This window comes from Poecilia mexicana, unplaced genomic scaffold (genome assembly GCF_051168715.1).
Source record: "Poecilia mexicana isolate PSO_F unplaced genomic scaffold, ASM5116871v1 scaffold_20, whole genome shotgun sequence".
Taxonomy (NCBI): Eukaryota; Metazoa; Chordata; class Actinopteri; order Cyprinodontiformes; family Poeciliidae; genus Poecilia; species Poecilia mexicana.
Genome location: NW_028263389.1, coordinates 3835693 through 3852973, shown reverse-complemented (window position 1 = coordinate 3852973; position 17281 = coordinate 3835693). Strand labels below are relative to the sequence as shown.

Here is a 17281-nt window from a genome sequence, read left to right as displayed (position 1 = left end):
GTGCGAAAGAAGAAAAGCTTTAAGAGGCAGCTGTCCTTGGTGCTGACGTAAGCTTAAAAAAAATAAAATATCAAGTTCCCTGTTCAGGACTGATTTTCTTCGGAAATTGTTCGTCTTTGAAGGAGATATCATGGCTAAATCTCACGGTAAATATCTTATTTATATTTTTTAAAAATGGACATCAAAATGACCTCTACTCTGGTTGTATGATCCTCTTTCAGGCGGATAGGCGGTTAGTGGCCTCGTGGCGCAACGGTAGCGCGTCTGACTCCAGATCAGAAGGTTGCGTGTTCAAATCACGTCGGGGTCATCCCTTTTCTCCTCTCGAAACAGACCACATTGAAATCCATACGTATACGCTTAATATTAATGGAAGATGCCGTTATAAAATATTCATAGTCAGATGCTACACCGAATGACTCACTTGGATACTTGTTTTTCCATCCACATGCTCCTCTGGTTAATAATTAGCAGCAACCAGGCCCTGTAGAGGACATACTAATCAACTGGAAGAAGGTGGAATGAGACCCAAATCTGTGGTTGTATCATAGCGAAACGTGAACTACTCCTTCAACACACTGTAAATATCTGTTTATTTCAGAACAAGTATGTGGAACGGCATCTGGTTGCCTTTGTTAACCCATAAAACCTGAGGACCGAAACAGTAACATCAACTCTCAACATTCACATGAGCCCCAAAAACCACAAACAAGGCAGTTAAGGATTTTTTTTTTCGAAAACTGTACTGAATCCTTAAAAGAAGACCAGGCAGAAGGAAACTTGACTCTAAATGTCAAGTCTAAATGCTTCTCCTGTTGATAATTACAATTTGTAAATAAGAGCAAACCTAAGCTATTAACATTAAAATGTTGTCAAAGCTGCAAACAGTTTCAGGGGTAGAAGATAAACAAGATAAGACATGTCACAATTAAAAGCAACGACCAAAATTACTTGTTTTTGGGCTTGACGTGCTCCCGCCTCATTAAACGTTGAATGTTTTGGTGTCTTACTCACGATTGTAGATTAACATTGCCTTGAGCTAATGATTTTTTTTTTCATACAGTTGAACTCCTGTAGCAGCAGCTCGTAGTGGAGCTTTGCAACCTGCTGTGCGAGCCTCAGCGTGTGTCAGGCCCTTCATTAAAGCAATGTCAGACATTGCCGAGTGTGTGGGAATTTTTTTTTTTAGAACTTCGATCCTTCAGGTTTTAAATCGTATAATCAAGCGAGGCACCTAGCCAACGTAACATTCCCTCTGAATGTTCTTGTACAGATTCAGCTGCTTTGTTCTGATGTTCTGATGAGCAACTGTATCAAGATGGGCGGGGGGAAAAAAAACACTTAAGCAGTTGTCTTTTGGTTCGTATTTAATTAATTTCAGACTTATTCAACGAAAGCGTTAATGTCAATTAATGCAGTATGGAGTGGATACATTGTTTTTAGAGCAATGAGGACTGTATAAAAGTACACGTCAGTTTGTAGTTTCATGTTTGCAATTAAAATCTTGAAACATGTATATAATTTTTTGATCTATCACATAAAATTCATAAAGAAAATACAATGAATTTTGTTGTTGTAACTTGAGAAAATATGAACGGGTCCATGTGGTATGCATGCCTTCACGAGGTACTGCGGTTTCTCCTAAACTCAGAGACGTATTGCCAAAGAGAGTTGCTGTCAAGTCACATTTATTTGTGTAGCACCTTTCAGCAATGAGACAGTTTTATGATCTTCTACATCGTAAAAATATCATAGGTTCACTAATTCTGAAACAAACAATGAAACATTACATTTTGTCAGATGCCATCATTAAAATGATCAAGCAAATACAGGTGCTGGTCATAAAATTAGAATATTGTGATAAAGTTCATTATTTTCCATAATGTCATGATAAAAATTAAATTGTCATATATTTTAGATTCATTGCACACCAACTGAAATATTTCAGGTCTTTTATTGTTTTAATTTTGATGATTTTGGCAAACAGCTCTTGAAAACCCAAAATCCCTGTCTCAAAAAATTAGAATATTATGAAAAGGTTCTCTGAACGAGCAATAAAAATAATCATCTGAATCAACAAAGTAACTCTAAACACCTGAAAAAGATTCCTGAGGTCTTTAAAAACTCCCAGCCTGGTTCGTTACTCAAAACCGCAATCATGGGTCAGACTGCTGACCTGACTGCTGTCCAGAAGGCCATCACTGACATCCTCAAGCAAGAGGGTGAGAAACAGAAAGAAATTTCTGAACGAATCGGCTGTTTGCAGAGTGTTATATCAAGGCACCTCAGTGGGAAGTCAGTAGGAAGGAAAAAGTGTGGCAGAAAACGCTACACAATGAGAAGAGGTGACCGGACCCTGAGGAAGATTGTGGAGAAGGGCCAATTCCAGACCTTGGGGGAAGCAGTGGACTGAGTCTGGAGTAGAAACATCCAGAGCCACTGTGCACAGGCGTGTGCAGGAAATGGGCTACAGGTGCCGCATTCCCCAGGTCAAAGGTCAAGCCACTTTTGAACCAGAAACAGCGGCAGAAGCGCCTGACCTGGCTACAGAGAAGCAGCACTTTGGACCACTGTTGTTCAGTGGTCCAAAGTACTTTTTTCGGATGAAAGCAAACTTTGCATGTTATTTGGAAATCAAAGTGCCAGACTCTGGAGGAAGACTGGGGAGAAGGAAATGCCAAAATGCCAGAAGTCCAGTGTCAAGTACCCACAGTCAGTGATGGTCTGGGTGCCATGTCAGCTGCTGGTGTTGGTCCACTGGGTTTTATCAAGGGCAGGATCAATGCAGCAGCTATCAGAAGATTTTGGAGCACTTCATGCTTCCATCTGCTGAAAAGTTTTATGGAGATGAAAATTTAATTTGGTCTGGAATCGGCCCTTCTCCACAATCTTCCTCAGGGTCCGGTCACCTCTTCTCGTTGTGTAGCGTTTTCTGCCACACTTTTTCCTTCCTACTGACTTCCCACTGAGGTGCCTTGATATAACACTCTGCAAACAGCCGATTCGTTCAGAAATTTCTTTCCGTTTCTCACCCTCTTGCTTGAGGATGTCAGTGATGGCCTTCTGGACAGCAGTCAGGTCAGCAGTCTGACCCATGATTGCGGTTTTGAGTAATGAACCAGGCTGGGAGTTTTTAAAGGCCTCAGGAATCTTTTTCAGGTGTTTAGAGTTACTTTGTTGATTCAGATGATTATTTTTATTGCTCGTTCAGAGAACCTTTTCATAATATTCTAATTTTTTGAGACAGGGATTTTGGGTTTTCATGAGCTGTTTGCCAAAATCATCAAAATTAAAACAATAAAAGACCTGAAATATTTCAGTTGGTGTGCAATGAATCTAAAATATATGACAATTTAATTTTTATCATGACATTATGGAAAATAATGAACTTTATCACAATATTCTAATTTTATGACCAGCACCTGTACACATGAGGTGTTCCACTTAACACTTATCAATGGCAGACCCTAACAGATGGGGTTTTAGCCTCGATTTGAATGAACTCAGTCTTTTGGCTGTTTTGCAGTTTTCTGGAAGTTTGCTCCAAATTTGTGATGCTTCACAAGATTCCAGCTTGCTCCTCCGTAAATACCATAAAGTATGCCTTGAATCCGCCAACAACATGTAAGTTCTTGCATCATCTGAAGTCCAGGAGCAACCAAACTTTTGTTGCTCTTTGGTATTTTCTTGTCAGATCACATTTATTTTTGTGTGTACATGTTTAAGTTTGCTCATAGAAAATTACCTTCCATCAAAAGAACCCACAAGGACTTCTTAACAGCTTCTTAAATACTTTGGTAGAAAGCTGTACTTGAGTCCGCAGGGTAACTTCAAGGAACTATTGGTTTTTTCCAAGTGAGTCAATGTCAAAGCGACCTTTGTAAGTAGTGACACCTCATAGAGTGATGTATAGTACATTAGGACGTACTATGAACGCCCATTCTTCAGACCGTGTTCCAGCACACAGGGTAAACATCTCCATGACAGTCAGAACATACACAGAGACAGGCATTCGGTGTTTACGTCGTCTCCTTTGTAATGCCAGTCTGCTTTCCATGCGGGGCATGTCTGGAAATGTATAAACGAAGAAGGTGCGCTTCCCTCACTTCAGTAACCAACGGGGGGGGGGGGGGGGGGGAGGGAATGTAAGTGGGAAAACATAAATAGAAACATACTTTCAGGATAATGAATGCTCACATTTGTTTTGACTTTTTATCACAAAAACCAGAGCAGGGCTCTATAACAACCAATCTTCAATTCCCTGTCAAAGATTTTTTTTTCATAGTTTTAGTTATTCCCAAAGGTAGACTTCTTCATTTGGAGGGCCTAAGGCAAAACGCCGGCATTGTTTCAGTCCTTACTTCTCTAAAAACAAGAAAAACAGCAATCTGTGCCATTACAGAAACTGTAAAATTATAATAAGTGATATTAACTCTCTACTGATGGTTAAAAAAAAAAAAACGTGCACATACAGTATATAGGTGTTGTTTTCCTATTGAGTATTTTGCTCCCAGTCACCACTAGGTGGAGTTAGTTACATAAAAGTGAAAGCAGGTGTGTTGGTATACGTCATCGTCAAGATCTAGGAAGAAATAACCTGTGGAAACAGTTCAGCTCTGCTTCTCATGCATTTCCTGTCAAATTTAAAAGTGTCACAGAACTCATAGCATTTGCAAACGAGCATACCATAAAACATCTTCCTCCAGAGTCAGATGTATCAGTATAGGTACAGTTGAGGCAGAATTTGTTAGCTTGTACCTCTGCAGGGTGAACCCTGGCCACTACAAACAGAAGAAATAAGGAAGTCACAGAGCATGGTCTAAAGTTATTATTGCAATAAACAAAGACATCTGACACCAGGCAAACACTTGGTGCTAGTTTAGAAACTTTGGCCCACGTGACACCCTGATGGCTTGTGCTAACACTACACGGTTTTGGACCTGCCTTGTCCATACTGAGCCGACGTTCATGTTCATTCATTTGGACTACATTGGATCATAAAGAGTCAGAGCTGCAGGGAGCGAGGGAAGCTCCACAGAAAGGTTTCAGCTTTTCTCTGTAAATTGGGTCATACGTTTTATCTATCCTTTGGCATAGTCCTTATCCAGCTATGCAGGTCAATAATTCATACACAGTATAATTCCTCCCATTAGTAAGTGCTCTGATCTGACATTACAACTGCAGATAAGACACCCAAAATCTTTCTTGTTTGTTAAAATTGCTATTTATCCAGCAGGTTGAGTGGGGATTATTATGTAGGCTTTTTGCATGTATTTGATATGGAAATGGCTTCACATTAGCAAACATATTCTCATGTTTTGGCTTTTTTTTAAATGGGGATCAAAGTGAAAATAAAATGTTCTAATATTTTACATCCTCCCCTCAAATCAGATTTGCAGTTCCTTGCAAAAGCATCATACCCCTTTGTCCTTTTACATTTTTCCACTTTACAACAACTAGCTAGTTAAATGTTTACATGGTGCATAGTAATGTATATTAAGGTATATTTGGTGTGTGAACTATTAAAATAGGCAGCTGTAAACATTTTTTGTGACAGACTCATGTATTTGTGGATCTGAGCTGTTCGAAGGTGCCTTTGAAATACCCCTGAAAATACTAAGGATTCAATGTACATCAATACACTTTGATCTAAACTATTCCATTGTTGCTTAGTCCACATGTTCAGGCTTCTTGTCTTGTGAAAAAAATGTCAAACCACTATATTTCCTCTATAATACTGCATATTTTGGTATTAATTCAATATCAAATAAATACAGGGGCCGGATTGCCAATGTTTTTATTATTTAAGTGGATGTATCATCAAACTTTTGTCCTCAAGGTGTACAAAATACTTTATAATAACATATTAATACGATCAACAGAAACTGGAAAAAACCCAAAGTATCAATCTTACCACGCTAATATTGATCCTATACTGACTTAGTATCAATATTATCGTTATTTTGGATCGATCTGACTGCCTCTATTTCATCTCACCTAACCAGAATCCCTGCACTTACATTTTTATTTAGCCGTCTTTACATGTCTTGAACTGAACTGAACTCAGTTTGACTTATATTTGAAACCCAAGTCAGGTTGAAAGAAAAAAAAAAGTGTAGTCCTTGAAAAGATGAATTGTACTGCGTCAGATGTTTGCAAGAAATAAGACTCCAAAGTGCATTACAGTTATAATACCAAACATTTTTGACAAAAGAAAAAAGTTTGGTATGTAACACTTTCAATCATTAAAAACAACAGACTCCAAGCTAAAAGTAGAAGTGTAAAAGTGGGATTTCATAGACGGATGGCTCTGCCTGGCCTCAGAGCGCTCTTGAAGTACATTCTTCGTGCCTGCTCGAACATGTGGCTCTCACGTAGTGTCAGTTGTCAGCTGTGCACTCGGAGTCGGGAAAGGCTTTTTAGTTGGGAACTTTCAAGCAAGTGAAGTGAGTCAGTTAGCGCGGCACGAGGGAGGACGCCACCCAGCCCCGCCGCTGGGATCCTGCGCGTGGAGCTTCTGCCCGCTTCTCCTCTGAGGACTCGGCAGCACAGCGAAGAGCGATTTTTCTCTCGGGGGATTTTACTTGTTTCACCTTCACCCATTTCCACTCGCTTGCACACACACACGGGATGGTTGTTGTCGTCGTTCGGACGCGGCTTTTTCCTCTTTGGGATTAACAGCAGCGGGGGAGACATGAAAGTGACGGTGTGTTTCGGGAGGACGCGCGTGGTCGTTCCGTGTGGAGATGGGAACGTTAAAGTGCAAAACCTTATCGAACAAGCAGCCATGAGGTATAAAAAGGCCATTGCAAAGGTAGGTCTCCCCCGCCTTTTTCTCATTTCTCTCTCTCTTACACGCACACTCTCTCTCTCCTCCGTGGAAGTGATTTTGTAACGTCTGCTTTGCGAGTTCCTGGAGCGGTGCACTGGATTCACACCGGGGAGCCTCAACATGGCGCTTTCTTTTTTCTTTTTCCCTCGGGAACGAGTTGAGACCCCCAGGGGTCCCTCCTGGAGAACTTCCCCTTCCAACCCAAATTTTTTTTGACAAAACTAGCAATGACAGCTAAATGACTCTAAAATAATACTCAAACTTCTCCGACACGTGAATGTCTGATTTAAACTTTTAGTTTTTTCCCATGAGAAAGTTGAAGCAACAAAGTAAGAAATTATGCAATAAATTCAGAGTGAGCAGGATTTCCAACTGGGTGGGGGGAAGACCCGCGCTGTGTGACTGCGGGTATTTGTGTGTAATTACACAAGGAGGGTTGCTCAGGGAGATCAGGTGAATTAGGCAATAACTAATTTCCATATCGTCTGCTCAGGAGCATCCAGGATCTGCATGCTGCATAATCCACTCTGACATTCTCTCTTTGGGCCCTGGGTTTACACGGTTTAGAAAAAAAAAAGTTCAATGTGATCAAGTTTAATGTGATAGCTTTGTTGTTTTCTTGTGGCTTCGCTCTAAACCCCAGTAAAAGACAAATAAAAGAATTCCTGCTTGGTACTGTTACCATGGTGTGTGACAGCACTTTGCCAATTGGTTCTATTATCATTGGAGTCACGTCAGAGGGGGGTCTACCTCTCTCAAATTTCTAATTAGACATGTTTGAGATTCTTCTGGCATGATTACTTTGGCTTGGTTTAAGCAAAACTGTAGAACATGGCCTGATTTCCTTTATTTAAAACCATTGCCAAACAACTCGTAGTTGCCCAATTAGTCTTTTTCTGTAGGTTTGATCAAAAATCTTAGTAGGTTAGTGTCTGTAGAACTCAACAGGTAGGCCAAATTCCAAAACCTTCTCTGGCATCTATTTATTTATTTATTTATTATTACTATTTGCTGAAGGTGAGATGGCTCTTTGCCCAAGTTGTGACTCTGTTAGGGGAAGGCACAAGAGATCAAAAAGAAATCGTCATCAGTTGTGGGTACGGAAAAGACTGAGTTGTCCTGAGAGACAGGACTGCAGCTTTTCTCATGATGTTTGTACCTGGACAGACCTTAATTGAAGTTTTCAGACGCCTGACTGAATTTGATCAGTGTATAGTTACATTCACACATTAGGTCTTGACATTTACAATTTTTTGCTGAAATCCAATTTTTTTTGCGTGGACATTCATACTATTAACTATGGTAAATGCGATAACATTAAAACTTCTCCATGAACGGTTTTACGACCCAAAGTGACCCGCATGCGCAGAAAAAGGACGCTGACACAACACAGCAGCGTAATGTCTACGATAGTAATAACAGATGTCTCACGTCAATGACGAAAAGTCAGATTAAACAAGTCATGACTATTCAGTCTGCAGACGCTTTCAAAGCTATTGGATATGTATCTAAATTAGAAATGACACAAACCATTTTTCTTTTTTTTGTTGGTGAAAAGATTAAAATCTGGCTGTTGCCATGAAAAACTTTGATAAGTAATATTCCAATTTTTCCAACATGTTTCTTCATGCTGGAAGTAATATTAATGTTTTGGAGCCCTGACTTATGTCTGGTCTGTGGAGGGAGCTAAAGATTGGGGTTATAGTCAAAAGAAGGGGCACCAGAACTGTTGCTGGTCTCCTGAGAAAGCCCGTCAGCTTTACAGTGAAACAACTATTAATCTGATCAGCGTTATTGGTCATCCTGAGGAGCATTTCCTCCCTAGATCTACACCGGTAACCATGCAGACGTCTCCCTCCTCTTCTTACCAGAGCTTCATGGCTTTCCTCACCTCAGCAGAATGCAGGCGACTCATCCATTGATCCATGCAGCCATGTATTTGAAAAGATCCGGTGTAGTTTCCCCTTGGAAAATGCTTGGCTTTGCTTGTGTAAGACAAGGCCTTTCATACCACACAAAATATGTAATCTCTCCGAGTTTCATAGGTTTACAGCTGCTGACGTCTTGCTCGTCATCTATAGAATTGCAGTGGGTTTCTTTCGATGCAGTCTCTTCTGACATCTTGTGATGGGAAAGTATTGCTCAGTGTTTTCTATGGTTTGACACAATAAGCTGAGACCTTAGAGAAAGTGAAAAAAAAATGTCTTTCCCGGAGTGTAGGGTCTCAGATTTCAAACCCCTCTCTGAAGAGATGCTTCTGGAAAACGTGACGGACTGTAAAAAGACTTCACATTCAATAGCAGTACACATTTTTGTCTCAGATGTCTGATGTGTACTCCGTTTGAATCCACTTACAATGCCTTGCAGAAGATTTCGCACCCGTCAAACTTTTTTTTTTAATTTTTTTGCACTTGATTGCTGTCCAATCACAGACTTCAATGTATTTTATTGGGATATCCTATGACAGATAGACTATAACAGTAATGTAAATAACAGTAAGGAAAATGATCCCTTGTCTTCAAATATCCTTAAAAATAAGATATGCATTTACATTCAGCTTCCTTTGCACTGCCACTAAATGCACCAGTTCAGTGCATCAATCCAATTTAAACTTAGCCACAAACCACGTAGGAGGACATTGCAAACATGTGCAAGAAAGATACTCTGGTCAGATGAGAACACTGTTGAAGTCTTGCATGCAAAACTCCAGATGTAGTGGGAAAATACCACTACACATCAGTCTAAAAACACAATTTCCATGGTGAAACATGGAAGTACTCTAGATCATGCTCTGTGGATGCTTATTTTTGAAAGAGAAGACAATGGGAAGACAGATAGAGGTAAATACAGGGCAGTTTTTGGAGGAAACCTGTTGGATGCTGCCAAAGACTTAATGCCTAGTTCACACAGGAAGATTTTAAAAACCAATATTTATTCAGATCTTTCCATTCCAGAAATCTTAAGAATGGCTGGGATGGCTCTAAAGATAATTTTAAGCGATATTCCTGCATTGTGTGGAAAGACGTGGTGACCACTCCAATCTAAAATTGGGGATATTCAACACGTTGAATTGTCATGGCCCAATATTGGAGGGTGACTGGCATCCCCCAAGGATATTCAACAACGCAGCCTGTTGAATGTGACGTGTAACCAATCAAAAAACGAGGTGACGGAAACACGAAGAGGAATTAATAATACACAGAGGATGAAACAGACTACCGTGACACAACCGAAAGTCCTGTTGGACATTGGAGACATCTTTGAATTGTTTCCTTGGTTAAACATAGTCCACAAACTATCACCAATGCTGCTTCTTCTTCTTCTTCTCATTCTATATTTGTTGCTTAGATTGAATATCAGTCATAATAGGCTTACCATCCACTTTGTATTTGATTGCAGCAGCTGAGCTCAGTCATTGTACATCCTGTGCTGATGCTTCCCCAGGGACTCTTGATGCTTTTGTCACAACCTCTGTGGGGAGCAAAAAAGAGGCATCGGTCGCCCTTTCAAGCGCTATTACCTTCAGCTCCAATCTGGTGTACAATCTGCACAATCAAGGAAGATTAGAGCTGCTCAGTCTCTTATGTTGCTTTCTGCTCTCAGAGCTTTTGTCTATACTGCTTTTCTCCTCAAAAAGCAGAAGCAATAAGAAGATGTGATTGGCAGCTACAGATCGCAACTCGTCATCTTGAAACTAGAGTCCCCTAATGGACGCTGTGCGGTAAATAACAAAAGAGTATGCAGATGTTCACTCACCCCATCCATGGTTTGTGGTCCGACACTGAGCTTCTAATTCTTCGAAAAGCTGCATTTCAGGGTGGTTATTCATCCTCTGCTTTTCCCACAGTTGCTGAGGCTAAATGTACGATAAAGCCTTAAAGCACATAATTGGCCTTTTTTACTCCCCCCAGATTCCCTAAATACAGACTTGATGACATGTCACAACACAGCCAGACTGTTAGGATATACAAATGGAGAATTTTCTTATTGGAACAAGATTATAAATCAAGACTGTAAGTTGCCTATTTCCATACTAGTGTTTCATTTAAGCAGCTACATTATCTGCATGTGAAGAACATGTGTCCTTTGAGCCAGAAATTTAAGGGAAGCTTCATCCTTTAAGCCAGTGATTTGTTATAGATCATAAAGATGCACATCACATCATCCGTCATGCAATAAGAAGTTTATAGATTAGAGGGGTGCATCAATAAATCGACCTGGATTTGGAAGATTGGAGATTGGTGATTGGCCAATACTTATAAGTGAAACCACCAATCTTAACTACATCTGCAAAGGTCTGAAAATCAATCAGTTTCCCCTTTTGGCTCTGCCATAGGAGGGGATTGACAGACAGGTTGGTTTACCAGGTTCACAATAGTCACGTCACTGTTGCCAATTTAGCAACTCCTTCAGAATATTTAGTGACTTTTCAGACAAAAAAAATGATATTGGTAAAAATTTGAATCTCTATATATCTAGTTTTTTAAAGATCGGTCAATTGAGTCTTTCACACCATTCAGCAATTTTGCATGAAAAAGGTGTTTTTCATGCAACCAAATGGTTCTGAAAACATTTGGTTGCACTGGATTTTACTTAGCAGTATCATATTAAAATGCTCATCACACTTTCCAGAATTTTCTATGCAAATTGAAAACCACTCTGTGCTAATCCGTCAGGTTTGAGAAGCGTGCACGCTTTTGCAAGGCACTCCAGCTTCGAGTCCACACATTTTCCCATGTTTCGGTTTGGAATACTGTGTTGTTGTTCTCATGGCAGTCCTGAGCAACACTTTGAGCTCCAGGGGTGTTGCAACAGCACCCAGCAAGTTTGTCTGTGTATTTAAAGTGACATTGCACACAAGTTAGAAATTACTTGGAGTTAAGCCAGAAGAATGAACCAATCAGAGCCAAAAACTTTCTCTGCAGGAAGAGTATTTATTTGTTTCCTTTGAGAAGATAGCAACCTCTGTGTGCCGTAAGTGTGAAGCTAGTGGTTAAATTTTCATTTAGCTAAATGAACAACATTATTTTCCACATCTAGCTAAACATACCTCTTTTGTTTTTGTCTGTCTCTTTTGTGTGAAGCTTGTTATGGGGTATTTTTTAATTTAGCTAAATGCACATCACTATTTTCCAAGTCTATTTAAACACACCTCTGTTGTCTCTTTTGTTGAGTAGCTAGGTTAGATTTCCCCTCCAACTACTCCAAACAAACAAACATATTGAAAGAAACACTTCTGGGATTTGGTTTTACTGCAGACAAGACGGAGTCTAAAGTTCAGTTTTTAATCCTGAAATCCTCAGGTATAGACCTGTCATGGACCCATCCTGGTGATCCTGTGCAGAAAAGGCCACCAGTTAGAATGTGAGAAGTGCCTTAAAAGAGTTGTCAGTCCTCATTAGCTCACTTCACTTAGATGTTATGTAACAGACTGTAGCTGCAGCATGAATGGGGGAAACAATTCAGGTGGAGGATAGGGATTTTACATGTTGGAGAAAGCTATATTGGATAAAGACTAGTGATAAGTGCTAGCTAGTAAATGCAACGACCAAGCTAAAGTAAAATTTCTAACCTCAAAGGAAGCCAAATGACTAGAAGAAGAGGCTGCATGAACATCGTCACCCTCTGTAGATCACAGCATTACACTTCTCGTTTCGTACTCATTTTGTTTCAGGGAGCAGTCCAGTACCAATCCCCACGTAGAACATCACTCCTGCTGCTCCACAAGTCATGGGTTTCAGTTAGCCCAGCCATCCAGAAGAGATTTAAAGCGCCTCAAATATGCAAAGCCCTACTTCACTATTACTGAAGATCTAAGTGAACGATTGAGCTGATCACATCCATTTTGAACTAAACATGCTTTTGAAAAACTGGCTGTTGGTGCTATAATCAAAGATACCGTGCAGCGAATGTAAACACTGAGAAAGGGAATCACTCTGGTGACAGCCTGCAATTATGAGGAGGCTTGTAAATTGCTTGTTTGGTCATGTTTGTAGTTAGAAACTCTGGTGACTTGAAATTCATCAGTTAGATCAATTTTTTAAACTAATTTGTATGCAAGTCTGGTAATGCTACAGTCAGAAAAAAAATGAACTCAGATCTGTCCTGACATACAATTTTCCATGTTATTACATTCCTGATGGAGAACTGAAAGCTGAAATATGGACAATCACAAACGTCATTCATTTTGTTGGGGATTATGTAACAAGCCACACAAAGTAACACGTTATTGTCAAGGGAAAGGAAAATGAAACAAAATCTTTTACAAATAGAAATCTGAAAAGTGTGGTGTGCTTTTTTATTCTGAATGATATTTTTTTTACACATTCTTCTTTTCAAAACAGCTCAAACTCCAATTGGATCGAGAGCATCAATTTTCAAGCTTTGCCCAAATTTCTCAATCAGATTGGATATTGATATTGACCCAAATTTTCATATCGGTGCATCCGTACTCACAAGCTTTCATGTCCCTGCTTTTGGAAAAGCGGGCTCATAACATCACAATACCACCACCAGAGCTACTAAGCTGTTTCACCATGCTGAAACCCACAGGGAAGACTGATTAAACAACAGTCTGGCAAACGTTCCCTGCTGATGTGAATGGCATCGCAGACTTTGACTTCAGTCTCCGTGAACCTTGTGTAATCCAAACTCTTCCCCACCCAGGTGCAAGGATTTCAGGCGCAAACACAGGTGTTGATGTACACATTTGTATGCCGATTGTAGGAGGGTCTGCAAAGAGCACAGGGAGCAAAATTGGGAAAACGACTGAGCAGAAAAAGTAGGCAAAGTACCACAGTGGTGACTGCTAGAGTCTGGGTATGCCATGGGCATGCCAAGGATTGGTTTTCCTGCTATGCCCTGTCTAACCAGCGGTGAGAATGTTCAGGGTCAGGATCTGTTTTGCATGGTGGTGTAGTTTCTCAGATTCTTGGGTTTCTGTTTGGTTTTTGCTGTTTGCTTTCAGTGCCCTTGGAGCTGAATAGCAAAACATCATTTTCATGCCAAACTATTTCAACTTGAGGTTACAATACATGTTGACTGTAAATTCTTACGTTTTGCATACTAAACGTATCTTGTCATCTGTTCCTTAGGGATTGTCTGGTGGAGGTAATGCGGCGTTCTTTTAAGGTTTTCAAAGTGCCGCTCAGGAATCCCAGACCTGAAATCTGTGGACAACTAAATCTGCCTTTCATACCAACAGAAGTCTCATTTCTTTTCCATATCTTAACTTATTGGCTAATTCTAAGAAAACACAATTAAAACAGAAATATAGAACAAAATGCACTGCATGAAATCTCACGTATCTTTAATGGTATGTTTAAGTTGGGAAAGGACTTAATAGACAAAGAATGGAAGTTTTGAACTTCCTGTTTATTTAAGATAGTAAAATACTCCAGTATGTACCAGTTCAACTTTTTTTTGTCAAGAGGAAAAAGTTTCTGAATCATGTTACGTCAGGCAAAGTCTTATTGGTATGAAGATATTTGACCTACCACTTTCATCTTCACCAAGCATAAGTTGCATTTTTTTTAGACACGTGGAATGAAAATGAAGCTGACGAACGTGTTATTAGTTGTGGTTTGCAAAATTTACATCAGTTTCTCTGTGGTATTTACTCTGTGTATTCCAAGCTTTGTTTATTTTTTATCTGACCAGATCTTTGTCTGTTTCCATCCTCTGAATACCAAAAGTGAAAAGTGCACAGAGAGCATATAATATTATCTGAGAACCAGTTATATCAGTTTGCCTGAAGACTGGAATGTTTTTTACATGTTTTTACATGCTGTGTGGCATACGTTTTGACAGATTTGAAAACTGTGATAGGAAACACACAACTCAGTTTTGACCCCCCGTTAATTTTTTCAAATGACCAAGAAAAATAGGAATTGCCACCTCTGTTTTATTTTTTTGTATATATATGACATGCTGGTACCAATTTTTTCCAAGTTTTTCTTTAAGTACTACAGTTAGCAGCACTGTAGTACTTGCCGCCTTCCTGTTAATTATTCATACGAGCAGAGATGACATCATCTTGTGTATAAGACAGGAATATCTTGAAACTGAGAATTTGCTAATTTAAAACAAAATCAAAACAACTTCAGTGAGCTGACATCTTAAACTGTCTTTAGCATTGCTAACATGCTAGCGATTAGCACCACTAGCATTATTAGCATTAGTAGGCCCTAGGAAGTTCAAACCCTTATACAAGACTGAAATTTGTGAAATGCTCCAAACATTTCCAGTATTATATTGTAAGGAGATGTTAGAACCCCAAGAATAAGCTTGCTATTTGGCATTTAGTGTCTTATTTCATGTTTTTCTCACCTCATTTAAAATTTTTCACTAATAATTCTCCTTTCCTAGCTTTCAAACTATCAGTGAGAGATTTAAAAAGGAGCAATCAAACCAAATCAAGTGGCTTAACAACGACTGGATACTTGGATAAGTTCGGGTAACATGGGGGGGGGTAGGAAGGGTTAGGTTTTTGAAGCTGGTCAGGACCATTTAAGATACAAATCTCCATATGAAGAGAACGGAGGGAAGACTGGCCTCTGCAGGTGTTAAAGTCTTTTATATTAACTTTTAGCACCAGATTTTTCTTTGCTAAAACAACATCATCCTCTCCTCTCGTGCCTTTCTGCCACAGCTTTTCCAAACGCTTATATCAAGGACAAAGGTGATGATGTAATGTTGGCTCACTGCCGTCTTTCCCAGACCTTTTACCGTGGCTCTAATCCCGCCTCGTATTGTGACTAAGAAATAAGTAGTTGCAAACATATGAGGCAATTCATTTCAATTGATTAAATGTGTTAGCTGTTGCTGCACTGTCAAGAGTTGTGTTTGCAAAAGAAGCAGTGGAGCATGGTTCCAGAACAAAGGAGCTAAACACGGCAGTAAAAGGTGTTGGGCGAACGTTTCTTTTTACCCAGAATTCAATTTCTCAAACGGAAAAAAAAAAATAGAAATAACAAAACACGCTCAGGCCTCTGGACAGAAAGAGCCCTTGGGGAAAGAGGTAAATTGTCTAATTTAATGTGTGTTTCTTCTTTGCTGATGGAGCAAGCACAAAGAACAGAGAGGTAAAATAATAAAATAATTGTTCTACTTTTTTAGACCTCATAATTTTACAATGTCATCAGTTGAGGTCTCTCCACCCTCTGTTTAAAGAAGACATGCCTCAAAGTGGGTTGAAAAGTAATGGATGTAGATTAAAGGCTATCGTACAGCAGAAGACTTGTTTCTTTCATTTGATTTAAGATAATTGAGCTAATGCTGGTGTATGTTTTGTTCTGTAGACAAATACTTTCCTCTAAGCATGATTACAGTGTTCTGCAAAAGCTTCTCTGGTTTGTCATGTTATGAGTACAAACTTCAATGAATTTCATCCAGATTTTATGCAGTCAACCAACACAACATCCAAATATTTTCTCTTCAGAAAATGGAGTAACTTGCACACAGGTGGCTTCTGAGAGCAACTTATGAAACATGGAGGTAGTAGTAGCATCATGCAGTGGAGTTGTTTTTTTACTAGGGGCAGGGAGAGGGGTCAGAGGTGATGGTCAGATTGATGGAGCTAAAGATAGGACATTCCCAGCAGAGACCTTGTTAGGGGCTGCAAAAGTTTTGAGACTGGAGTGTGGGTGCCTCTTTCAGTAATGGCCCTAAACATGTAGACTTAAACATCATTGTTGAACTACAGCATAATGGATAAGTAGAATCCCCAATATGCAGCCTACAACAAAACCAAGACAGCTATTTCAATCTATATCTTTTTGGCCCTACAGTGACACATATGACTTCTAATCATAAATCTTGGACAAATCATTAATTAAGATTATTCTGAATTATAACCTTTTTCCATGTTCATCAGATCCACACATATCTCACCGTGCAATTATTTGACTGTATTAAAAGAAATGGAGGTACAAAACAATAAAAATTAAAAAAAAATTAACCAAAAGGTAAGGGTCTGTTTTGATTGTTTGAGTTCAATGAGGAGCAAATATTAGGCAGGAATTATGTTGTAAGGTAACCAAACTATAGGAACAACAGAAGAAGAAGAAAATATTTTTGAAAAGGTGCATAGAAATAAATTATAGCCTCTAAATATTGGTTCAAAACAGTCAAAGTAAAACCAGACATGGAGCCGCAGCTACTTCCTATCTCGTCTTAACATAACAAAATCTAAAGAATCAGGGCTACTTGACAACAATCTTGATCACATCTTATTTTTCATTTGTAGAGTCTTTCAAAGGAATTGGATTTTTCTTTGGTGGACAAAAACAATCTGAGGCAGGTCTGCTTTGGAGCACATGGTTGGGACAGCTGGCCAGTTTGCCTCTGGATGCAACAGAGCAGCTTGGATTACAGCACACTCAGGGGTAGAATGACTGCCTTTCCTCATCACATCATTAGAAGACTGCTTTATCATCAAAGAGAATATAT

At 39.5% G+C, this 17281-nt stretch overlaps 1 protein-coding gene and 1 non-coding gene across 3 annotated transcripts in view; both read left to right on the top strand.

Moving 5' to 3' along the window:
* Positions 1–238: 238 nt before the first annotated feature.
* trnaw-cca (transfer RNA tryptophan (anticodon CCA)) lies at positions 239–310 on the top strand. Its single transcript has one exon. It is a non-coding gene; the product is annotated as a tRNA-Trp (tRNA).
* Positions 311–6405: 6095 nt separating this feature from the next.
* The window catches only part of LOC106931385 (partitioning defective 3 homolog), a 389759-nt gene continuing 378883 nt past the window's right edge, over positions 6406–17281 (top strand). For both annotated transcript variants that reach the window (XM_088001335.1, XM_088001334.1), the window contains exon 1: positions 6406–6814. In XM_088001335.1, the coding sequence (XP_087857461.1) occupies positions 6695–6814 (120 nt within the window). In that variant the 5' untranslated portion in view covers positions 6406–6694. The remainder of the gene's footprint in view (positions 6815–17281) is intronic.